We start from the raw sequence: 25709 nt of genomic DNA, 5'->3' as shown, positions 1-25709 counted from the left end.
AATGGTCTTTTTTTCCCTGAAGATTCTGGGCACTTTCTCGCTCTTCTCTGTGTATCTTAACTATTTTCCCTCTGAACTCCCTCTTCCTCCTCATCCTCATCAAGAGGGTGGGGTCGGCCACATTCCTAGGTACAAAGTGGACCCCCCTCCATCTCCATGGCAACAATAACAGCCACTCTGCCAGCCAAGTTGTGCCAGTAACATACGAAACCAACACCTTCAAACCCACCTCAACCGCTTTATTTTTACCTCTCTTTCCACTTTACATTTAAGTGAGATTATCTAAAAGAATATATCGCAAATGGTATAATAGTTTGGATTTTGTCATTAGGACATATTTACTGTTTGCAACATGGAGCAAAATCACTTTTCTTGTGCTGCTTTCAGATGCCTTCACATGTATTTAAACCTTTGAACCTTAAGCAAATTGGTCTGTTTTTTAAACATGGAAAAGGGCAATGAGCAACTTGGTAAGAAATGTTCAAAATTACAAGATATTAGTAGATTTATGCTTTGTTTTTGAAAGAAATCAAGCCAGTTTGCTCGGGTTCCAAAGGGTTAACCTCTAGTGAAACTTATTTAAAGCATTCTTCAGTATGTCAAATGATGTCACTGCCTTGCAATAACTTGTCCAGCTTTCATGAAATTAAACAACGCTTTCATCTGTTTCATGCTGCAGCAGTACCACCTGGCAAGCAGAGGAACGTCACTAAGTTCATTTTGTAGACAAGATGCATAAACTGAGATGCGGAAGCCACCTCGGATGTTATTTATACAAATGTTCTGGTATAACCTTTGAGCAGACTAACTTTCCTCTCCAAAGACCTCAGCCTGATTCCATTAAGTGACGTTTACCCCCTAAAATCCTGATGTTGTGTTCTGTTTGCTAATGCAATAGTGCCACTGGAAGACAGAATGTGAGGTGGAGGTTCTTAAATGTCCCCTGCACGATTTTAAAAAGTCCTCACAGGCTCCTAACAGCGAGTGTGCAGGCCTGATTGGACACGCCTTGTATGTGGGCGGGACCACGTTCATCAGCATGCAACTAGTCCTCATGAATTATTAATGACATGTAAATATTTATCAAATAGAGAACCTGCTGGAATATTACATGAGAAGTGAGACTGAATCACTGATTGATGACTTTGATGATGCAGTTGCGTCATGCAGGGAAGTAAAAGTTAGAGAGCTGCAGCTGGGATGAGGAGACACTAATTTAAACAAATGCATGAGTAAGGAGGGGTAAAGTATGCGAAATCACAAATACACGCAGCCCTCCTGGATCTTTACCCCTAATATCTCAAGTGCAAGGAGACATTTCACCATGGTGCATGATGATGCAGCCACTAAAAGAGGTGTTTCTGCTGTCCAGGCTGCACAGAATGGCATTAGGAGTAAAATCAACCAATACAGATGGAGTTTATAATCTATACTTCAATGTGCGCCAGTAAACAAGGTGCTGTCATGATTAAACACACCTGCAGGGGAGATCCACCTACACAAACGCTACTAAAAAAATCACATTCTCTCTCTTTTGTTTGAAATTTAACCGAATTACGCGCAACATGTTTAAGAACAGATGGGTAGCAGACTGTGTTATCGCTGACAGAGCAGGAGTGTTGCATTTAACTTGAATATTTTAATTAGAAGACAAACTGGTGAAGGAGGAAGACTAGGCGCGCTGCACCGCCGCGCTTCTCCACGCACACACACACACACACACACACACAGACACAGACACAGACACACACACACACAGTTTAGTCGCCTGGATGTTTGATAATATAACAAGCATAAAACACAGATGCAGGCTGAGAAAAGTGCGCCGTGGTCGGCGTGTTGCTACAGGTTGCCTCTTGTTGCAGAGAGCAGGGAGGAAGAAACGTGATGCGCAGGGAGCAGGACAGAAACTCCGATTCTTCCATGAAAACTACAAAGCAGAGCTCGTGAAGGTGCTCACGGGCCGCTAAAAAAGTGCCACAAACGCTCGGCACAAAGGTTTGGATTCATGATTTTCATTGCAACAAAACGGAAACGACATGTGGAGTATTATTAGAGCATGAGGATAAACACTTGTTATAAAGCAGCCACTCTATTTATAAACCATAGTCGGGCTTGCTGTGGGAGCCGGTGGTGTCCCGGCGCCGGCTGAGTGAGAGTAGCAGGTCTCTCGGGTTCTTCATGCGGGTATCTTGCGGGGTAAAGACATTTTTGAAGGGTTTAAATCACTGCAACGACAAAAATAAAATGGAAAGGCACTTACCGCAGAGTCGGATTGCTGCACGGCGACGCACAGGACGAGGAAGAGCAGAGGCACGGCGAGCTGTCGCAGGCTCTTCAAGTCTTTATTCATCTTGGGGGAATAAAACAAGGATCCGCCTGCGATAACACTCACAAACTCTACGGCTCCCTACTCTCGTGTCATAGCCCTGCTTCCCCCCCTGCACACTTGCTTCTCAGAGAAATAGAAATAATAAGAAAAAACACTTCTTCTCGGCGTGCTGGCTGTTGTTGCGCTTGCACAGGCTCCCAGTGGTCCTGGCTCTGGCACCGTGCGCCTCTGCAGTCCCCCTCTAACTTTTTCTCTCCTCGACTTGCAAACCTGCCCAGCCGGATCTACTTCCCACACGCAGGGCGCACTGATATTAGCCCCATGCACCTTCACTAAAACAGGCAATTCATCTAAAATTAAATTTCAGGATAACTGGCACCTTAGAATTGTAATCCCAATGTGCGCCATTCAGCCAATTTAATGATTATTTTCTTTTGTTTCGGTTTATTCTCCAGTAATTAAAAAAATCACTAATGTTAGAACCTCACATGGCGGATGGATATGATGCCATCCTCCTGCGTGCCTCCCCAATCCTACCCAACGCCTGAAGCTGCAAAAAAAAAAGGTTTGACATTAAACCTTTTTTTGACATTTTCTATACGCCTGGACATGTTGCATTCCAGACAGATTATTAAAGGCCAAATACTTACTTTTGACTCCTGACAGGGTGATGCTGCTGGCAGAATAGAAGAAAGTAAAATGAACTCTTTTTTAAAAACAAGTACATCATCCTTTCCTTCTCATATTGCTGGATTCTTTTAAGGGGCTTGTGGAACAAGAGGGTTATCAATTAAATTGGTGAAGTCATATACACAGCTGTCTTTAATGTATACAATCTATATAAATGAAATAATCAAAATCTCCTAAAACACACCTGAAGTTCCAAACTTTCATTTGCAGATTCTTTTTCTTATGATGTAAAATTTTATATTTAAATATATATCCTGGAGGCACTAAAACATCTAAAATGCAGATGCTTTGTGGGTGCTTGAAGTTGTAAAGTAACCAGGAGTTAATGATTACTAATCTCCTTCAAAGTTTTACTCTCAACTTGCATCTATTAGTTTTAGCCCTCTGTTTTGGCTCAAGTCGGCTTACACACTCTTCTTCTTGTATTAAGAGCCAGTTGCAGACCAAAATTTTAAAAAAGACACATTGAGCATCTCAAAGACCACTTTTAGGACCTCATGCCCACCAGATAGAGCCAGTGGTGTTGATTTTGGTAATACCAACATGGATATCTGTTCTTTTAGGCTCCGTGGTACCAGGAGTTGGAATGAGTTACTCTTGCTTATTAAAGTTCTAAGAACCACCACTGCAAATCCAAACGATCATATGGCTTGAGGAAAACTTGCTAGTGTAAGATCATCTGTTAATATCAGGATATATGTATCACATTTTTTGTTGGATGTATGACTTGAAGTGAGTTTATTGGAAACTAAGGATCACAATTGAAATTTTGGCAAATGTGTGCAATTTGATGCCCACTTTCTCATAATGTCAACTAAACTAAATTCTACAGTCTGTTACCAGCAACAACAGTCCTTCCTACATGAAGGTTATTTTGTTTAGTTTTTGTTTTGAAACTGTTTTTGATTGAACTGATCATTTTGGAGTCCGGAGTTTGTGGTGCTTTTGTTGAATTGTGATGTATTACACTGACAGGTGTTTTTTATTATTTTTTCCACCTCAATTACATAAACAAGGAACCACATTTCCATTTGTCACGTTATAACCAGCAAAGACAAGATCTGGCAATAAGATAATCCTGAATTTGAAATTTAACGCACCAGTGTCGGGTTATTTTGAGGAAAGTTTTGAGCTTTTTGGGTTTGAGTTGTTTCTGCTGGGCAATGGATTTAGGGTTGCGGGTATAGTTGGGGTAAATAATATCCTGATTAATGCAGCAATAACAATAATTTGCTCTCAAATTCCTACATCAGTGCGAAATTTATGAGATTTCAGTACGGATCCCTGTGGCACACCACAGCTAAAAATAAGCTCCAGAGGAGAACAGGAATGTCTTTATCTAACAGACATAACATTATTTAAACAGGAATGTGAGTGTAATTTCAACACAATCTATTACTAGATACATTAACATGTTCTGATAATCAGAGTTGAAGACTCACTTAGACTAAGTTGAACTAATATAGAGCATTTAAGAGCTAAAAATGGACTGTTTGCAACTTGAGTAACTCAGTGTCTACACAATGTTTAGAGCAGCAGATCAGGACAGAGGCGTTCAAACAAAGTTTTTGATTATATCTCATATTTATAGATATGACAGTAGAGCTACGACATCCCTGTCACATACTTACAGGATCATTTTTTGAAAAAAGTTTAAAGAAAACCCACCTGAATTTTTTTTTTTTTTTTTTTTTTTTTTTTTGCAAATTTATGAGACAATAGAAATGTCATGCAAGATGAATTTTTAAAAAGTTACTGTTTAGTACCAAACTTCATGTCTTCATGGAGACTGGCAGGAATTTTGCACTGATTATCGGTGCCAATTTTGCATAAAGTATCTAAATGTCACTTTAAACTGCAATATTTATTGATACATTAATTTTAGGGACATTGTGGGGGACACATAAAAGACAAATATAGAAAAATGTTTATAATTGTTTCTATAAACTCCTGATTGAGCATGGTAGACATAAAGGTCTTCATCTTTATTTTTTTAATCTGTAATAGTAAAATATTTTCTTGACTTGTTGCTTTTTTAAACCAAATGCAGACTTATCCTGGATAGATGAGTCTTCTTTGCTGCACCAAACAGTCTGAAGAGGTTATGGTCTGTGTGCGAGGGTAAAAATCTCCTGTTGTAGCCAAACGTATGGAGGCATGAATGACATGTGTTGGCCCCTCCTCTCCCTGCTGCTGTGGTGCGCTACTGAGTTGAAGCGCAACAACCCGGAGAGCGCAGCAGCGACTTCACCGCTGCAACTTTGGTGAGTTGGATAAGCTCTCATTTTATGAAAGAAATCACCTACAAAAGAGGATGTTTTCGTGCTGGTTGTGTTTTAATGCGTAAGGCTGTGTGTGTGTGTATAAATGCGGGTGGTATTTGGGGGGACTACTTTATCTCTTTCTCTGTGTCTGTCTCCGGGTAGATGACAGGGTTTTTTGGAGCCGTCGATGAGCGCGTTTGAAGTGGCTTGCTGGTGAAGACAAGGGGATCGAGTCTCAACCTGCGGTTCCCCCTCTGCCAGTCGGATCAAAATGAGATTTCTGTAAGTCGATTTTCTCTTAAAATTCACGCTCCAAACTTATTTCAATAAAGTTTTCGGCTTTGCAAGCAAGTCGTGGCGTTGGTCGCGGCTTCAGGCTACATTAGCCAGGTTCCGGCGCAGTTTGCCTGCCAGAAAATCACTGAAAATCACTAAAAATGTTTATTTCTCTGACAGGATTTGTATGATAGCTGTCGCCTTGGCGGTGAGCTCTGCACACGGAGTAAGTCCCTTTTGCTTATTATTACTTTCCTTCAGGTGAAGTTGCTCTCCACTCGGTTTGTTTTAGAGCGCAGATGCAGCATATAAACGATGAAAATGAACCTGTTTTTTTTGCATTGTGACCGTGTATTTGCTGGAGAAAACACGTTTCATTAAAGTGTTGCATGTAAATGACCCAATGTGACCAGTGCACTCTGCTTTAAGACACTCCTAAAACTTTTAAAATGTCAATTTTAATACAGCTTTTTGCATGAATTCTACGTTAATATGTTTATAAAGTGACTTTCATGCGTGTGTTGTCCATATCAGAGACGTGCACTGTGCACAGGTCTCTTACATGCCTTTATCCCTCCATGCGTCATGCTGTGGGTGTCTTCAGCCTGCCGCATGACGAGACACAATTCTGAATATTTTTTTTGCTATGCTGCAAAACTTGAAATACACTTAGGTCCGTGTTTTGAGATGCTTTTTAAATGTCATTCATAGAAAATTAATAGTCCAAGTGTGTCCAATATTGCACTATTTTTTTTTTTTAACTATTTCAAGGCATTATGGTTTTTTAAAGCTTTGTGTAGTTTGCATTTATAAGTAGCCGCAGGGACTGAAAAAAAGCAGTTCATATTTGAGTGGGCCCGCTCAGAGTCATTTGCAATTCGAACCCCGCCCAGCTAATGAATATTAAAATAAGGAGATTATTCAGGCAACTTTTTTGCCCTTTCCAAGCCACACCTATACAACACTGCTTTGGGATACATCTGCTGCAGCTGCACAGTACAAGCCATCAGGGATCACTTCTTTCTATGCACCACACAAAAGTGCATTTTTAAACATTTGTATTTTATTTTTATAGCGTTTTTAAAGTGTTATGAATCGGTTTTGTGTTGTTTCTCATTTTATTTTTCACCCAGTTTTCTTTTTATTCCTTTCTATCACACCCTGTGAAGTCTTTTTTTCTCAAATCCTGCATTTGGCTAAAACACATGATGCATAAATGGCATATTAATGGCATTTTTGGCAGTCCATTGAAAACAATGCAGTATTATTATCCAATATCTACATACATCAACCTATATTTATGGGTGCCCACATGAGAGTTGTGGAAAAATACATTAATTAAAACATTAATGAAAAATCAACTTCAATCCTGTGCCAAACTTTATCTATGAAGTACAGAGTGAATCAAACCATCAACCATAGCAGCATGTCAGTGGCTGTGACAGAATCACTGACGAGGAAACATCAAAGCGAATCAGATGCAAAAAGCATCCTGCGTCTCAATAGGACTCATCTGATGGAGCTGCATTGACTTTGAATTGACTCCTCCACCCACTTCCCATCACTCCTTTGTTTTGTGTTGTGTGTGTGGGTGGCTCATATGTCTGTATGTGTGTTGAGTGACTGACAGATGAGTTCATTGGGTGGTCTTGGCTGGCGTAACCTTGGTAACTGTGTCTTTGGGTATCGCTGTGTTGTGGCAGAGTGCCAGCGCAGATTTAGTGTGTGTTTTTGGCTCAATTAAAATCTGAGGTTCATCTTTAATGTCAGCGCTACTGATAGCATATGGTGTTATCGGTTGTTATCGGTGTCATCAGATAAGACTAAATGCATATATAGCCTTCTTGTTGATTGTTGAAACACTCAAGATAGACAGCACATGTCAGAATCAGTGTATTTACATTTTATGATTACATTTTTGGAGTATTTCGATCATGTGTTTGAGCTTGTACAGCATATTCCATTTATGAGAAACCTGAATATGCTAGCTGTAGTAATCTGAAAGAAACTGGAATGTATATACGCATGGAAACACCATATCCTGAATATGATCATAACCAGGAAAAGCCTAATCAATGTTTCATGTCCATGTAACCGCAGTCACTGACATTTATGTATAAGGTTTTATATGAATTATTGTATTGTTTGCGTAATGGAAGAGTCATAAACGATGGATAATCTTGAATTTATTGAAAGTGTAAACTGGGATTATTGCATTTAAAATACTCTTTAGGATAAATTTGGTCCAAGCACTCGCGCAAATTAGTGTTACCTTGCAGCAACAGCGTTTGCATTTAGAAGCAGTTCAATGGAATATTTATTGAAATACAGCCTATTGCAACACACAATAAAATGTTTATGATGCTTTGGTAGTCACAGAAATAGGTTGGAGAGTAATACTGATAATTAAACTGATTTTTAAAGAATGACTATGTAGGCTAATCCAGGGGCCATTACATTTCTCTCAAAATGTAAGGCATACACAACCTTCTATGTGTTACAAAAGACGATTTTTAGAAATTGGATTTTAGAGTGGCCTACTGTAATGGAGTCTGGCAGTAGAAATGGAAACCTGTAGTTTTGTCTTTTCTGCAATGGACAAAAATAGCTGAATTTTGTGTTGGGTAGCTAGTGAAGTAGTATCCTACATTATTACAGTAGCTCTATATTTAAGTTATGCCCTGTTTACACGTACACGGATATTTTTAGAAACGGACATTTCACCCTCTCCGTTTTCAAAAATAATTCCGTTTTCAGAAAACTTCGCGTTTACACGAACCCGTGTATGTCTGCTGCCAGGACTTTCCAAAACTGTAGGTGGCAGTGTAAGGAGAAGCTGAAGCCCACGTTAGCCAGTCAGAATCCCGAAAATAGCAGCACTCATCCGTCTCTGCTCCTCCATGTAATAAATCAGCTGTAGTTGTAGATGGAAGCATTAGAAGAGGGCTTGCACCAACATAAACATGGCTGCTACTCTGAAGTGATCCATGGTTACCATAGCAACATGTAAACATAGGTCGCACTTTTTAAAAAGCAGCATTTTCAGAGGCGAATTCTCCGTTTGCGTGTAAACGAAGGGTGCAAACGCAGGAGTATTTCTCCGTTTCTAAAAATAACCGTGTACGTGTAAACGGGGCATTAACGTGTCTAGAAAAAGTATAGAAGAAGCTAGCATCGGTAGTGTAAAGAAGTAGTTGCGTTAGCATTGTTTAGCTTACTGGTTAGCAAGTTTGCTGGCTAGTTATTATACTAAAACCAATGGTTTGCTAAGGCAAGTTAGCCTGAACAAACGGTCGGCTTTAGCATCAGCGAGCTAACAATGCTAACACTATTACTACAAAACATGCAAATATTTCTAAATTAATTCTGAGATAAAGTGGCTCAATAAAAGTTTGTGTGTTTATCTCTTAGCCCTGCAGCTTGTGGCTTCAGGAGAGTCAGTTAAGTTAGCCTAAACAAACTGTTGGTTTTAGCATCATAACTATTCAGCAAACTCACTAAACAGGAAGCTAAACAATGCTAAAACGTTATTACTCCAAAACATACACATTATTTTTTAAATGTACTGCGAGTTTATGTGGCTTAATAAATGTTTGTGTATTTAGCTCTTACCTCCTGGTAGCAGCTTGTAGCTTGAAAAGAGTCAGTTCAGTAAGCCCGAGCAAACAACCGAGTTAATTTAGAAATGTTTTGTAGTACTAGTGTTAGCACTGTTAGCTCGCTGGTTAGCGAGTTTGCTGACTAGTTAAAGCCGACCGTTTGTTCGGGCTAACGTAACTGACTCCTCTCAAGCTAACGTTATATGCTTCAGTGCAGCCAGGAGGTGAGAGCTAAACACACAAGCTTCAATTGAGCCTCATTAACTCACAGAAAATTTATAAATATGTATGTTTTAAAGTTATAATAGTGTGGTAGCATTGTTTAGCTTAAGTGAGTTTGCTTACTAGTTATGATAACCTTTTAAAAAGTCTATGGCTGAAACTGCTAACAGAAGTAACTCCTCAAGCTACAAGCTGTTACTCACTGCCACCAGGAGGTAAGAGCTAAACACACACACTTAAATTAAGCCACATTTAACTCGCAGTAAATTTAGAAAAATGTGTATGTTTTGGAGTAATAGCATTGTTTAGCTTGCTGGTTAGCAAGTTTGCTGGCTAGTTATGATGCTTAAACCAAAAGTTTATTTAGGCTAACTGAACTGACATTAGACGCTTCAGTGCAGCCAGGAGGTGAGAGATAAACACACAAACTTCAATTGAACCAAAATAACTAACAGGAAATATATATATATATAATATATATATATATATATATTGGAATTATAAATGTAGCATTGTTTAGTTTGTTGTTAAGGGAGTTTGCTAGCTAGTAATGATACAATAACCTTTATTTACAGTCTATGGCTAAAACCGCTAGGCTAACTGAGGTTACTCTTCGCAAGCTACAAGCTATAAGCTTAGTGCCACCAGGAGGTAAGAGCTAAACATACAAACTTTAATTGAGCCACATTAACTGACAGTAAATATATAAAAAAAATGTATATTTTAGAATTTTTGTGTGTTGTTGAGCTTGCTGGTAAGCGAGTTTGCTGAGTAGTTATATAATGTTTAAAACCTTTGTTCACAGACTATGGCTAAATTGTTATTCAGGCTAACTGCTCTCACTCTTTTCAAGCTACAAGTGGTAGTATCACCAGGAGATAAGAGTTTTAACACAAAAACATTTATTTAGCCATATTACTCACAGCAAATTTGGAAATATATCTTCTTCTACTAATAGAGTGTTAGCATTATTTAGCTTGTTTGTTGGTAAGAGTTATGATGCTAAAACCTATAGCTTGTTCAGGCTAACTGACTTGAGTCTTTGTAAGTTTTTATTGACCTAATTTCACCAACAGTTTAAATATGTGTATTTTTTGGAGTACCTAGCCTTATTTTTGATATTATTTATTAAACCCACGTCACTAAATTTTTTTTATAACATTTATGGATTATTTAAACTTTAGCTGATTTGAGAGTGTATGTTCCCCATATCCTCTTATAATATATAATTACTGGGACATTTTGAAGAGCTTTATGTTCTTAGCAACGTTTTTGCTTAGGTCAAATGTTCAGTGTGTGTTTTCCTGAAAGTTGTCATCACAGCAGTCACAGAAACTCATTAAACCCACTTGTCTGCATTTACAGCTTTACAGAGTTGCACTCTAACTTGTAGATTTATCTGTTTATAATATCTTTCGATTGTGTTTTAACGTGTTTTTACAGTGTTTGTAGTTGTGACGTTTAAGTCGTGCACCGCAATATAGTTTGCCTATAGCCTAACGATGGCCATTTGCTTCTCATAAACTTGTGTTCGTCAGAGAGCTTATTTTTGGTGATAATCGCAAATCCCATTCAAAAATCCCATAAGGTTTTTGACGAGGGAACCAGTGCGATGCCAACTTCCTTTTTGGCCTACAAAAATACGTCATCCCTTCACCACTCTATTTGAGCTATGACACTAGCCCTAACCAATCTCCTACAAGGTCAGTTTATATCAAGAGACATAAGAACCTGGGGACATAGGGATTATCCTGCTGATTTTCCACTCAGTCTTTTTTTTAAAATGATGTTTTAGTGAACATACAGAGAGAGAGAGCAAGAAGTGTTCGTAAGGGCTGACACAGCTGTTGGCACAGAGAAAACATCACACACGGGTGATGAGGAATGGCAAGGAGAGGGGAGGAGGGTGACGGGAAGGAGAGGAGGTGGTTAAAGGTTTGAGTGAGTGATTCTGTACTACCTGGATGGTTAGGAAATGTACTCTTTACATTTGTTGGAATGCAAGATGGATGGCTTGTACACATTTGTACATACTGTTTAATCTCACTGTGGTGACAAATGAGGGCTTTAAGAGCAAGTTTAACACTTGTGGATATGCTGTAGGGGCGTAGTTCATGGGAGATAGTGAGATTTTTGTCCCCTTTGAGATCTGTTACAGCAGGACGACATTGCCATTTTTTAGCTTTAAAGTGTCATACTAGTGTTTATGCAAGTTAAATCCTCATTAAATACAAAATACTTTTTTGAACACTCACTCGGCAGTTTTAGCTTTTTGGATGACTTTATCCTACTGTTCTGCTCAACTATTGTTTTCCATTTATTTTTGTAGTGTATGGGCTAAAACAAGCAAAAACACTGGCATGACCTTATAAAGCAACCTCAGTGCATTTGTGAATCAGTCAAACAAAAGCGTTGGAGTGATTTCTGAGCAAAGCTTGATACCTCTCTTGTAGATTTTGTAATATTTGGTTTCCTAATGATGTCACTTTGTTGCACAGTCTGTAATTTGTTGAGATATATTGATGTCATAAAGCTGTTGAGTGGCATTTAACAAGTGTTTGTGCATAAGAAGTGGGTCTTTATAAAGTGAGGAGATACCATTAGAGATGCCAGCAGTGGTCCGGGTGCAAAAATGATGCTGAAAACTCTCACACTGACAAATGGTGCAGCGACATCCATCTACTCCGCCTCTGCCTCCCAATGTCCCTTCCTCCCCTTCGTTGAATTCCTGCAGAGCTTGGCAGGACTTGTCAGGCTGTCTCCCACTCCCTGCAGGTGCTATAGGCTGGAACATTCCAGAAACGCTAAGTGAGGCGACTGATCACTACTTGATTTGTGGTTGCTAGACCCTCCCCAACTCAACTAAGTCTCCCACCTCCTCCTTCCTTTCCCTCTTGCACTCCTCCCCTCCCTAACCCAATCATTACCCCCTCACACCCCCTTTTCCTATCACTTTTTGCCCTCACTGCTTCCACAAGTCTGGGAACTAATTAACAGTTGATTTGTGGTTTGATTTATGAGCCGTGGTCCCCCACAATCTCTTAACCCTTCATGTCTTTTTGTCTTTCTAAGCATTTCCAAAGTTCCTCTTTTGCAGAAATTGAAATCTTTTATTATTCCTTAAGGAATGCATTGCATATCTGTAGCCCTGAATCAATCTGCAGCTATTTTGGTAGCCAGTTAAATTGTTTTTCCAAGGGGATTTGCTTTGGTTCTTCATCATATTTGATAGAAAACTAAATATTTTGGGGGTTTGGACTGTTGGTTAAACAGAACAAGTAATCTGCATATGACACTTTAGGCTCTGTGACATTAAATTGTAAATTTGTCACTATTTTTTCCTTTATTGTCAAACTACTAACTGATTAATCAAGCAGGTATTCATCACATTAATTGAGAATGAAAATAACAGCAAGTTGCAGCCCCACTTATCTGTTGTTATTCACCGTTAAGATCGTCTTGTTCTCTTTAAGTGCGTCTGATTCATTTTATACATTTTAAGCATCAATTAAATGTTTCATTTTTTCTGTGTGGGTGAAAGGAAGGTGACAAACACCAAAACTGCATAATTGTAGTGCAGAGAGACCTGTCAAACTTAATTAAACATAATTTATGAACTTACTCTTGGGTTGAAATATTTCAGGGTATATGTTTGTGTTGGGTTAAATAGCAGTATGTTTCGAAGTTGCTGTACTGTAGTTTACATTCCCCAAGGGCTTTTGCCTGAAAACAAGAATGAACGCTGATAATTTGGGTCAGTATGAGATTAGTGAGGTTTACGAAAAAGTTCTGACGTTGTTTTGAAATGTGATAGGCAAAGAGCTGAATGGTAAATCCGGAGAGTGTGTGTTTGATGTGACTGGGTCATCCTGCTCTGTCTCAGTTTGTGTTGCATGTCGAGAAGAGTCAGGATGCAGATGTCTCTTTCCTCTTTATCTTGACTTTTTGTCATTCAATCTCTTTCACTTTCTCTCTTTTTTGTCACAGAATTCTCTTTTCTCACCCCAAACCTAATTTCTTTCCATATTTTCAAAGCCAGCGTAGCTCCTTTTCCTCCCTAACCCTGCTGTTCTCTCTGTAGTTTCTTAAGAGGATAAAAGTGAGTGCATTAGGAAACCTATAAACCACACATAGGTTGAACGTACAGCTGAAAAGCCCCTGCTATTCCTCTCCCACGCCCACAGTTAAGACTCTGCTACCTGTGTGGTGCTTACATCCATTTGTGCATGCTTCCCAGGCCCATAAATCGTTTATGTCTGTGTGTGTGTGTTGTTAGTGCAGGTGGGATGAAGGCCTTTTTTTCACCAGGAAATACCCCTCGACAGAACTACACATTGGCTTTTCAGCAATTTAATGCCACAGCAGTGGTACACAAAGATAAATCTGGATTCCAGAGGTGACTGATGTGCAAAAACAAACATAGAGTATTCAGCTAAAGTTGTTAAGGCTTAAGTGTTTCTACAAGACAGTGTCCATGTAAGACTACAATTAGTTGCTTTAGTTTTGTCAAACCAAACAGTGACTCATTGAACTAACACACAGTAAATGCCAGAAATAGCACTCAGGCTGCTTTTTGCTTTTGCCAATTAATTGCTGTAACAAATAGCCTGTAGCCCGTAAAAAAGCCTGTCAACAGGCAAAAGAAGCTTCTTTTTTCTTCTTTTTTTGTCCGACCAGCAGCCCAAATCTGAAAAATATTACATCACAATAATATAAAACAGAGAAAAGCAGCAAATCATCTTATTTATTAAGCTTAAACCATTGTTTGTTTTTACATTTTTGCTTTTTGGTTGACCCAAAAGATTCATCGCTAGTGAATACTGCTGCAATTGTAATTTTATGTTGATAGCTCTACACCGAAGAAGATGTTTTAGTGCAGATAAAGTTTTATTTGGTCACTGTGTAGATGCAATGGTGAACATTAGTTTATCATCTTTGTGGTAAGTTTTGGAGGTACAAATGTTTGACTTGCAGTTTTAGCTTTCTCTCTATGACAGTGACCTTTGTAATACTAATAAAGGATACACAGAACCTTGCATGGGCCATGTCTATAACTGAGAAATGTAAACAATCTCAGTGATACTTATCACTTATTAAGAATTTGTTAAAACATCCAAAAATAACAAAGTGAAAAAGGTGCGTTGGCGTAACTGTTGACAGATGCTGCCTTTTATGCTCCCCGTCTCTTCTCTTCATCTGTGTGTTAATCTTTTACTTGGTAACAGTGTTTGCGTTGCACAGTCCTCAAAAATCCCACTTGTCATGCTTTTATATCCATCCACCTTTCCAGACATCACTTGCAACGAATGCTGTCTTTTTTATGTTTACAGGTATGGATAAAAGGCATGAAAGGTCTGTTATCTTTGATGCAGATGATGGAAGCTTTCATACTGTAATCAAGCTGATAAAGTGACTTGGCTGTTGCTGCTCATCATAGCTCCTGAAATTTAGGTTAGATTTGTTATTTTCTTCCCTATCTGTTTTGCATTCCAACTTTCTTTGTGTGTTTTAGCAGCTGATATGGCATTGAGGGTGTTGTGAGTCTTGGCAGCTGTGGTACAAGCTGGAATTTTGATGCCAAATTTGTCAAATTTATGGGTTTATATTGAGCCAATTTAAAGGGTGTGACAACAAATGACAGGAAGAGACACGAGAAACATGCCATCATCATCATCCCCGTCCATCTGCAGATTCCTTGGCACCGCCACTTTCACATTTCTGACCCCCTCCTTCTCTTTTGACGAAGCTCACCCTGTCAGTTTGTCCCCCGATTGGTCGCGGTGAACTCCAGGGGTCAGAGGTCGTCCAAGCACAAAGGCAGCAGGGGCTCTTGGCCGCGCCATCAGCTTAACATTCCACCGCTCCGCTCTCCAGATTTGTTTATTGCACTTTGTCTTTGCTTTTCTGGCTCTCGTGAAAGGAAGACGAGCAAAAACACCTCAGATAGAGAGCGAGAGCAGGGGGAAGTCAGAGGGGAGGGAGAATGGGGGGGTAACTCTGTCTAAGTTTGGGCCCTGGGGGTGTGTTTGTGAAGGTCTTTAGGCTTGTCAGAGAGGAGCTGAGGTGGAGCAGTGTTTGGCTGGCTGGATGCTCGGTGGGAGCGCTGTCTTAGCTTGTTCGACGTGCCCGGTCCCTTCTCCTTAATGCCATCGCTCCCCTCGGGGCTGTTTGCACTTTAGCAGGATTAGACCTCCAATCTACTTCTCCTCACTTGTTGGGTTTTTTCTTCTGTCTGTTTTTCATCCTTCCTTTTCTTGCTTCATTTTGTTTATCTTTCAAACGCCCCTCTCTTGCCCCTTTCCTTACTTTTCCTGCAACACCCCAATGCCTTCCCCCTTTTCTACAAAAAGTCCTTCATCTATGTGTTAGATTTGGACAAGTTTGGCAACTTGAACCTGCACCAATCACTATTTTTCAACAATAACTATTGGTAATGTTAGGGGGGTCCCACAAAGAATCCCCCTAACTTATCAAGTTGTTCTAGCATCTTTTAGCATTTTTTGTCCTCATTAGTTCCCTTTCCAGGAGCAACAGCCAGCTGTTTTTGGTGGACAAACTCTGTGCTACATGCTAAGCACCAGACAACAGATAGAGACAATTAGCAGCTAGATGGTGAACATAGTGGAGCTGAAAGAGAGTGAATATTGGCCTTAAATTTTTCAGCTGAACAGGAATGTGACCCAAAATTAATAATAATGTTGCTTTGTCTGCTAGATGTATAAATAGGAGACCGTTTACCAAATGGTCAGCCATAAGAACTGTAAAAGGTGATGAACATGAATTAGTATGTTTTTTAAAAACAAGTTTTTGCCGACGAATTTGCAAACTTTATTAGCTTTCTTCCTTCAAAATGAACAATTAAATATAGTGATAATTAACCGTTACTTCTTAAGTCCTAGTTTAGGATTTTCTAAGAAAGACCTTTCATGGCTTATCTCTGCTTTAAAACAAAAACCATGGCAAATCAACTCCCCCAAGGTCTCACACTTTGTTTTGAAGTTAGGAAGCCTGACAGGTTCAGTTCCAACTTTTCTTTGATGCTCCACTTTTTCCCTCCACAACATCATTACTTTGGCATTAGATACCACCGTCAGCCCTGTAAGTCAAACATTTTTCACTGCAATTATCATATACATGTCTGTGCAGAGGAAACACTTCTTTTGTTTGTCAGTTTACTTTGGTGGTGGTCTGAACAACCGCCCTTTTAGGGACAGGGTGTGCGTCTGTGTGACTGTGATTTTTGAGTGGCTTTCTAATTACCATTAATGTTCTTCAATCGAGACGTTAATTACACACTTGACTCCACATTAATGTCATTGTTGTGGGTAGTTAAGGTGCAGGTGCTGATATTTACCCGTTCACATGTGTGTCTGGCAGCTAATGTAAACCGAACCAAAACAAATGTGTGCATAGCACTTACGTTCTGTTTAAGTTTACTTTTAGCATGGCAGCGTTAGCTTTAACTCTGGGTATTGTGAAGGGGAAGAGCTTGGCTGAGCTTGTCTTTTGCTAATGCTGCAGAAACCGTGAAAAACCTTCAAATTAATTATTACAAGAGTTATCATTCTTATAGCTTGTTAGTATTATGCTACATATAATCAAATCACTTTTTTGTAGTTTTGCAGTTGTCATTACAGAAACAGTGTAGACAAAATGTTTCCATTTAAGGCAAAAAATATTAGCTTTTTTTTAAAAAAAGAGTGCCTCGGCGATGATGTTTTTCTTTGGACCGACGCCCGATGTCCCTCTAATGTCAGGCTATAAATGAACTACACTGCCTTTGTGTGACTTTGCGTGGCCACTACAACAAGCTGTGTTCGGCGTACTTTATGAAGTACTTTATGTCGCAGAACAAAACATGAAACCACATGCCTTATTTCAGGCATTTAATCAAAAAAACAATCAAAAAAGCCATTGACTATGAAATGAGGGAACCATGAACTCATTTCTTTTCATTTAAATCCAAATTACTTTCCCCCTAATTTTTCACGGTTGACATCAGGACATCAAGTCCCCTCCGCCCAGTCAGTCGATCCAAGGTTACGGTATCCGTGTGGTGAGGTAAACCCCAGCCACAGCCCACTAATGTCCCGCTGTGATAGGGAACACTATCATTGCCACATCAGATGTGTCAGTTATTGTGTGCTATTACCGCCTCACTGTGTCTCTGCCTGTCCCTGTAATTACAGATACCTCCGCTCTGTTTTTTCCCTCCTCTTTGTCTCACACTCATCCTTCACTCCCTCTTCTGTGCCAGCCAGGTAATCCAGGCAGCACCACTCATCCATTCCTACTTCTACCCCCTCCTCCCTTTTCCTCTCCGAGTCTCTAATAAATGACATAACTTTGGTATGCTGGGTACCTACTTTATTGGATTCTTTTTTATCTTTGCCCACTGATGCCAGCTTGTCTGTGTTTGTCTCACTTTCCTTTTGTCATAACTTGACTGAAGTGGCTGCCAAGTTAATGATACCACTGCTCTGGGGAAAACACGGCCCCTGGCTATGGAAGTGCCACAGCTTATTGTTGTATGAGCAGACACATGTAGGAAGGCAATAACTTGTAGATTTAATGCCTTAAAACACATTTTCATAGAGCTGACGTCTTATCTGACCAACAGGTATGTTGCTGCTTGTTGCCATCGGATATTTGAATATTCTCTAGATGTCTGTTATGTGTGTTTTGTAATTATTTGATTGCTTACCTTCTTTTTAGAGGTCAAGTCTTTATTTGTGTCTGAATTATTGTTCTTATAGATGCCTTTTCCTGATATTGCACTTTATTTTTTCCCGTCACTAGAAACCAATTTGTGTTTCACACTTGAAAATTGCAATATGAATTAGATTATTATCATACTACCGTTATGGGTGATAGGATACAATAAAGTGGAGAGATGGTTACAAAAGTCCACTAATTATACTTGATATTAAACAAACTGTCCACACAAACTATACTTTAATGTTCCATTAGCCCTTTTTAACTTCAGTTTTAGCAATTTTTATATCAGATGTTGCATAAATGATGGTTTTCCATGAGCTTAAGAGCATTGTGGGGTGGTCAAGCTAAAGACTTTCTTCACTTTGAGTAAAGTTTGTCAATCAGTGCTGCCTTGCAAACACTCATAAATCAGAAAGACTTCCCAATTTGTCTTTTAGGCTTATCCAGAAGGGAAAATACCACGTCAGTCAGGAGTTATTTACTGTGCTTTGTCGTTAAGTGTGAAGCTATCCCCCACCAGTACTATTCATCATCTGTGGCAGGACTGATGAGCAGTCTTTTTAAATTCTAACTATTACATAAGGCTGTGATAGATTGAGTATCTCCTTATCGGTTGGTGTTCTACTAACTTTTTGTCTTCTGAGCTGTTGCTCTTTCATCAGTAAAAGCTTCAAATTAGTCTCACAGCTTTTAACTTGTATTTGCAATTTGTGAAAACCTCAAGAAAATTATATCACCATCAAGACTGTTCAGGTATTTCAAACAGGCTCCAGGAGAGGAACTCCCAAAGCGACACAGAATCTTGTTTATGAGGGAGTAGTGACTGCTGTTAAAAGACCTTGGAGGGGATATTTTCAGTGACTGGGTCACTTTGTCCCCTGGCACGCGCCCATTAAGCAGCCTTAGCTCGCTGCCTTGACCCACTGCTGGCAGGTCTCTGCATCCTCACTCGCAAACCCTGGCCCAGTTTTCTTCTGCACTAACTCATACCTGGCTCTGTGACTGTGAGCAAGTGCAAGACAACTTTTGGCAGGTGAAGCGCTTAACGTCACATGTAACAAAGAGCTCTTGTTATCAGGTTTGTGTGCCTGGTTTGCTTTAAATCACTGTCAGATCACACTGTTCAAAGGGCTTTGTAAAGTGATTCAACTTGACCTGACAAATCGTCCACATCCATTGTCTTTGGTCAGGGACTGCTTTTATATTGCAGCTTTTTTAACACAGATGCAGTGTAAAGTCCATGAGAATTTCACATTTTCGTTAGAAACTCAAACTATATGTGCCATTTCATATATGAAAAATGATTTTTTTCTACACGTGAAATTAGTTTCACATTTAATTTCACATGCTTTTTTGCAACCAAAATAGAACAGAATAAAATGAAATAAAATAGAAAAAACTGTAACAATGTTGACCAGAAAAGTAAAGAAATATTAGATCAGTAATAAATAATCCAATCCTAATTAATGTTTACTTTTAAGAGCTGCACACACTCTCACCATGTAGTTTTATAACCTAAAAATCATTTGTTTAACAAATTAATAAAGGTTGACCAGCATAGTGTTCATTGTAGTACCCTGACTGAAGTGCCTTGCAGCTTAGCACTACCTGGCACCGTTCCCTTCAACTTCACCCTGTGCCTCGTGCTCTTAGCTTTAACTCCATTCATTACAGAGTGAAGGGCCTCCGCTAGTCCTCTGGCTCTGTTCCCTGTTGCCCACTGTGGCCCCAAATGGCCACTAATGAGGGGGGACAGATGATCATTGTGCCAGCCTACGCTGCGAAACATGATAATTTCCTTGGGGGGTGATTTATTCTCACATTTGCTCTTAATCCTCTTGATTTGCATTAGAAACAACCTCATCATTAGAAACTAAGACACTGTTCGTGCAGTGGTGTTTTTTTTTGTCCTGTGAGCTGGCAGTGCGCTGTAACCGGGGTCAGTGTGTTTGTCAACAGAGTGCAGTTGCCCTCATATTTATTTAGCTGGCTCCTCTTGTTCCTAAAATAGATCACTGGCTCACGCACTAGCTGGCCAGGGAGCAGCTTAAACTAGGTGTGTGTATGTGGGACAAGTGGAAAGGGGTGAGGCAAGGTTTTATTATTTCTGTGAATGGTCAGTGTGCTAGTGACAAGCAATGACATACCTACTTCTTAAAAAGTAGTTTCTGTCATAAAAGTTTAGTGAAATTCTGCAAAAGGAGCTAGTGAACTCAATATATAAACTAGTGAACACTTTTTGTTTTTAGCATGATGTAACACCTGTCCACACAGCGTGCATAACATAATATTCACTTTGAGTGAAGTGGAATCACTCATGCATATTTTACTTGAGTAAAAGATACTGATTTGCTGATATATTGACAACAACCAGGATGCAACGTTCACCACTCTAAGCTCCTTAGTTTAGGGCTGCAGCTAATGATTATTTTCCTTGAGACTGCTTTCTCTATAATATGTCAGAAAGTTATTGTTTTTTTTCCGACAGTCCAAAACTACAAGAAATTCAATTTACAACAACATAAAACGTGTAAGAAAATACTACTGTGAAAAAAATGGATTTAGCTACTGCTTACTGTTCTGTGTTGGTTTCATTTCCAGAGGTTGCTGTTTGGTACCAGGAGATGGTCGGTAATTTTGTACAAAAACTTAATCAAGATTAAAAATAGTTTCAATTACTCCACTGATTGTTTCAGCTTTAATTTTCACAAAGCTGCTCAGGTTGCTCTCACCAAAAATCCCCAAAAGTAAGTTATCGTCATCATCAATTTGTGAGACATAATATGAACTGAACAATGAAAGGACAATAAGCACAAACACACCACCGACAGAGAGCAGAGAGGATCAGTTAGATAACTGAGAAGACATTTATTGCTTTTTTAAACAATGTAAATTTTGACATCTTGACATATTGTACGGCATGAAATGTTGCAGAACTTTGCATACTTCCTCTATTGCCTTATATGATATCTGTCATATCTTCCATAATCTCATATGACTGAGTGCTTCTCTTAAAAGAGCCTGTCACAAATCTTTTCAACCTTATTAGCTTTTGACATCACTTAAAGATTCATGGCTCAGGGGTCTGTCGTTTTGAGCACAAAGGTCTGAAATGGCTCTTAAATACCCTGAGTTACGTGTCTTACTGCAGGGTAGAAGATGAACTGATACAAATCTTGCAGAGTGTTTAAGTTATTTTGGGGCCTGCAAGAGCATGATATGCGGAGTGTGTACAGGAAAAAACATGGTTTAATTTGCCAACATTTTTCATTGCAAATTTACTAGGTGAATTGGAAGTTTACAGATGTCTTTTTCAGCCCAACTCTGCCATATTTTTCTTTGTTATGACTGAATCTCTATAAGCAGTAATCTCAGCAAGGAGTGATAACTTCTACATACAGTACATTTACCCTTTCAGCCTCATGTAATGGAATAAGCATGTATTTTGTACACAGTATAAGCGTATTAAGGGCATATTTTGCAAGCATTATCTGCTTGTACATAGTAAGAAAATCTCTTTATGGCCACTTTGACCTTCCTCAACTTTCCTTAACTTAATTAAGAAAGAACTAAGGTGCCCTAAATATGAGTCTCTTTCAAATGTGCAGCTATTTAGTTTTTCTGTTAATAGTTTTTTTTTTTTTAACAGTTTTTCACACAAAAAAATCAAAACATCTGACTGATCCAGCTTCTCAAATGAGAGCATTTGCTTGCTGCTGTTACTCATGATACATCATAGTAAATAAATATTTCTGGTTTTGGACTGTTAATTGAACAAAAGAAGATATTCACAGGCATTTTTGAAGAGATTAACTGAAAATTGAGAAAATGCAGGGACAGGTCTGGACCACATGCAAGCCAGTCTAGTACCTGCACTCTTTTACCGAGATTACTTTTGAAGTCAAACACATGTAGAATGTGGTTTGGCATTGTCTACTAATAAGAAGGGATGTCCCTGAAAAAGATGTTGTTTGGATGGCAGCATATGTTGCCTGTTTGTACCTTTCAGCATTAACAGATGTCCAAGTTAGTCATGCTATGGGCACTAACATCCCCGCCGTTTCCATCACAGTTACTGGCTTTTGAACTTTGAGCAGGAAACAGTCTGGACGGTCCTTTTCCTCCTTAGTCTGGGGGACACAATGTCCATGACAAAAAATAATTTGAAATATGGACTTGTTAGACAATAGCACACATTTCCACATTGTGTCAGTCCATCTCAGATGAGTTCGGGCCCATAGAAGTCAGCAGTGTTTCTGGATGTTGTTGCTCTTTGGCTTTTTGCATGGTAGTCTTAACTTGCATTTGTAGATGCAGTGACAAACTGTGTTTACAGACAGTGAATTTTAACGTGTTCCTGAGGTTATGTAGTACTGTTCTTTATATTATTATGTCTGTCAAAGGTCATAGGAATTTAATATTGATTTTCATCCTTGCCCTTCACCTTCAGAGATTCCCCTACATTGTCTGCAGATTGAACAATGGTGAGGATAATCATTAGTTGTAGCCATGGACTTTAAAAAAAATTATTTCTGGGAAAAATCACATTCAGACTTGTTCAGGTTTGCATCCTCCAGGTCTGACATATTTCTAAAATTACAACATTCCTTTGGTCAGTTTTCTTACCTGAAAAGATGAAGGTTTTATGAAGTGTAACTGAGAAGCTGTTGTCATGACGTTTGACATTTCAGCACCTCGAGGATCTTTTTCCTAGAGCGTCACAGTCGAACCAGCGGCATGTTGCGATGCTGACCTGGAGGAGAGCGTTGCACCTTTTCCTTGAGGAATGTTAAGTCATTCCCGATCCCAAAGCTGGCATTCCAGAATCCGTGACAGACAGTGGGGGGACAGGTCTGGGCTTAGCATCCATCAGCCTGTGAGGGCTAATAGCTAATGAACCGTTGCCAGGGGCGACATGAGCATTCCATGTCATCGCCATAGCTACTACCCCCCCTCCCCCTACCCCCCCGACCCGCCACCTCCTACCCCCGCTGCCCTCCAGCTCCTTGAAGAGGTCGCACACCTGTCTGCACCTCTTCTTTCCTTTCCTCGCCTTACCTTCCCCCTCCTCCCTTTTTCCCCTTCTCTTTCACTCTTTTCACCCTCCCCCTCCCCTTTTATTCTTTTTTGAACTCAGTGACTCCATTGATTTTTTAAAAAAAAATTTTTGTCAGTGTTTAGACACTAAGAATGCACAACATAATCTGTGAAGCAAAATAAATGTTTAATGGTTAGTTAGATGCAAATAAGTTTGCAATGGATCCACTATCAATTAAGTAATGATGTAAATGAACAAATGTTGAATGAACAGTATTGATCTGCAAGAAATGCAGGCCTAGTTTAACCATTTACCAGCTGGATCGGTTTTCTTGTACTGCGTTCAGATGTCTTTCACAAGGATTGAAACATCTGAAACCTGAGAAAATTGGTTTAATTTTCTCTAAAAACATGGGGGATGAGGATATGAACAACTTGGCAAGAAATGTCCTTTCAAAGGTGACAAGAAAATTACCTGAAAATTCCCTGGAGGGAGGGTTTTAGTTTTTGACATTTCTTTTTTGATGCCCTTTTTCAGGTAATTTTGTTTTTGTCAATTTCTAGTACAATTTCTTGCTATTTTTTTGGCCGTTTGTTAAGCTGCTCATTGTCTTCTTCCTGTGTTTTTTAAATAAGTCAAGTGAATATGCTCAGGTTTCACAGGATAATACTGTAAGAATAGACATGGGAAAAAAAGGAAAAGAGAAGGCAGATAGCAAATCTTAACTTCTATACTAAATTAGTATATGCAGTGTATAGTTAGAGTAGACCCTGTATGTATTATCGTTTTACGTATACTTACAAACATGCATATATTGTCTATATACCTGCATGCAACATGCAGAGAGCTAAAAGAATTAATCTATAACAAATTAGTCAAACAACAGAAAATGAAACATAATGTATTCTGATGGTCAATTACTTTTTTGTGCTAAAATGACAAACATCTATTGGCTCCAGCTTCTCAGCTTGAATGATTTTCTGTTTTTCTGTGTTTTCTATTTCAACATAAGTAATTGGGGTTTGGACTGTTTGAGAAGTCAGCTTGGGCTTTTCACCATTTTCAGACAATTTGTATATTAAATGATTAACTCATAATGAAAATGCAATTATTAGTTGCAGTCCTTATACATGCATACACTCTCCTGCCAGTTAATTAGGTACACCTAGCTAAAACGAATGGAGTCGTAAATCGTAAACAGTCCTGCAATAAATCCCCCCTTTATGAGAGTTATAATACTAAATTTTTGTTGAAGCAAAACCTGAAGTGTGTTTGTCGAACTGCGTGGCTAGCAGCTTAGTTGGCTACCCTAATTTAAACATTTTATATCAATATTTATGTACTGTAGGTCTTCAGAGGACCAATATATACTGTATACATCCTCAGATATATAAACCATCTCATGTTTATAATGGCTTTATACCAAGGGTTTCCAATGGGACAGAAGAGGCCCAGTTTGCTAAGTTTAGTAGAGAAGTGAATTGTAGGCCACAATTTCATTCATGTAGCAAACATACTTGGTTAGTAAGGATTGGATTTTTGCATCTGTTAAAGCAGCTATTGGTGATTTAAGATGAGTTTACAAAACTGTTCCTTGAAGCTTCAGTGTCAGTCTAGAAGTGAGTCAGAGGTCACTGGATATGGTGTTTAGTCTGAAGATGTGTTTTGTCTCAAACTGAAAACACACATGCGTATGCTCACATGAGTCACTAAACATCTTTGAGACTACAAACCAGCTGTTTTAGACTTAGACTAGATATCCAATAACCTGGATAAGTGAGACCCCTCAAAGACATTCCTCAGTGTCTCTTTCACTCTGCATTTCTTTCCCTTTCTCCTCATATTGTCTCTCCACCTGTATCCTAAAGCAGATGGTTTCATAGATGAATCCCCACCCCCCGTAGCATAAAAGAAAACCAATATTTTTTAATGACGACAATACCCATAAATGTATGTGTGTGGGAAGCTAATTTCTGGGTCACTGAGAAAAGCTGTGTAAGGTCAGAGTGAGAGCTGGAGGTCAGAGGTGACCGAGTGCCAGCAGGTAGGCTGTGTGGTTTCTAACTAACAGTGCACAAGGGTCACTTAATTACTTAACGTTACATGTTAGCTTCAGGAATTTGTTGAGAGAGACAAGAGCACACATGCATTTTAAGGATCTGAATTGTGCACACAACATGCCGTAAAAGGTAAACAGCCGGTTGACCTTCATTGACCTTAGCAGAGATCAACGTTTTATCCATTTATTGAGTTTGGAAGTGTGTTTTCTTAGGGCTTTTAGCTGATAAGAGGAGAGATGACTGATGGACATGCAGTTGCTGGAGTTACCTTGTTGGAGTTTATTAGAGTGCAGTATGACTGGGGATTCACCTGTTGACTGGACAATAAAGAGAGGCAGCAAATCTTGCAGTGTTTGGTCGAAAAATATGATTTTCTGCTATTTTCTTTGGAGACGAGTCCCAGTATGAGCACAGTGATACCTACTTTAAGACAATTGTTAAAAGCGACAGTCCCCGGCTGTTCCAGGGGCTATTATTTTGTCAACTCAAAGCCTAAATTACCCAGCATTC

The 25709-nt window shown here is 39.2% G+C and overlaps 2 protein-coding genes across 2 annotated transcripts in view; one reads left to right on the top strand and one right to left on the bottom strand.

The window, feature by feature from the left end:
• The window catches only part of col4a5 (collagen, type IV, alpha 5 (Alport syndrome)), a 52979-nt gene extending 50422 nt beyond the window's left edge, over positions 1 to 2557 (bottom strand). Inside the window, exon 1 of the mRNA XM_042512581.1 lies at positions 2264 to 2557. Coding sequence (XP_042368515.1) covers positions 2264 to 2353 — 90 coding nt within the window. The 5' untranslated portion in view covers positions 2354 to 2557. The remainder of the gene's footprint in view (positions 1 to 2263) is intronic.
• A 2665-nt stretch (positions 2558 to 5222) lies between these two features.
• Positions 5223 to 25709, top strand: part of col4a6 (collagen, type IV, alpha 6) — a 133910-nt gene continuing 113423 nt past the window's right edge. The window contains exons 1-3 of the mRNA XM_042512582.1: positions 5223 to 5286; positions 5449 to 5568; positions 5743 to 5788. Coding sequence (XP_042368516.1) covers positions 5558 to 5568; positions 5743 to 5788 — 57 coding nt within the window. The 5' untranslated portion in view covers positions 5223 to 5286; positions 5449 to 5557. The remainder of the gene's footprint in view (positions 5287 to 5448; positions 5569 to 5742; positions 5789 to 25709) is intronic.

Source organism: Plectropomus leopardus, chromosome 23 (assembly GCF_008729295.1).
Source record: "Plectropomus leopardus isolate mb chromosome 23, YSFRI_Pleo_2.0, whole genome shotgun sequence".
Taxonomy (NCBI): Eukaryota; Metazoa; Chordata; class Actinopteri; order Perciformes; family Serranidae; genus Plectropomus; species Plectropomus leopardus.
Note: the sequence above shows the minus strand (reverse complement) of the source record. Positions and strands in the feature narration are given on the sequence as shown.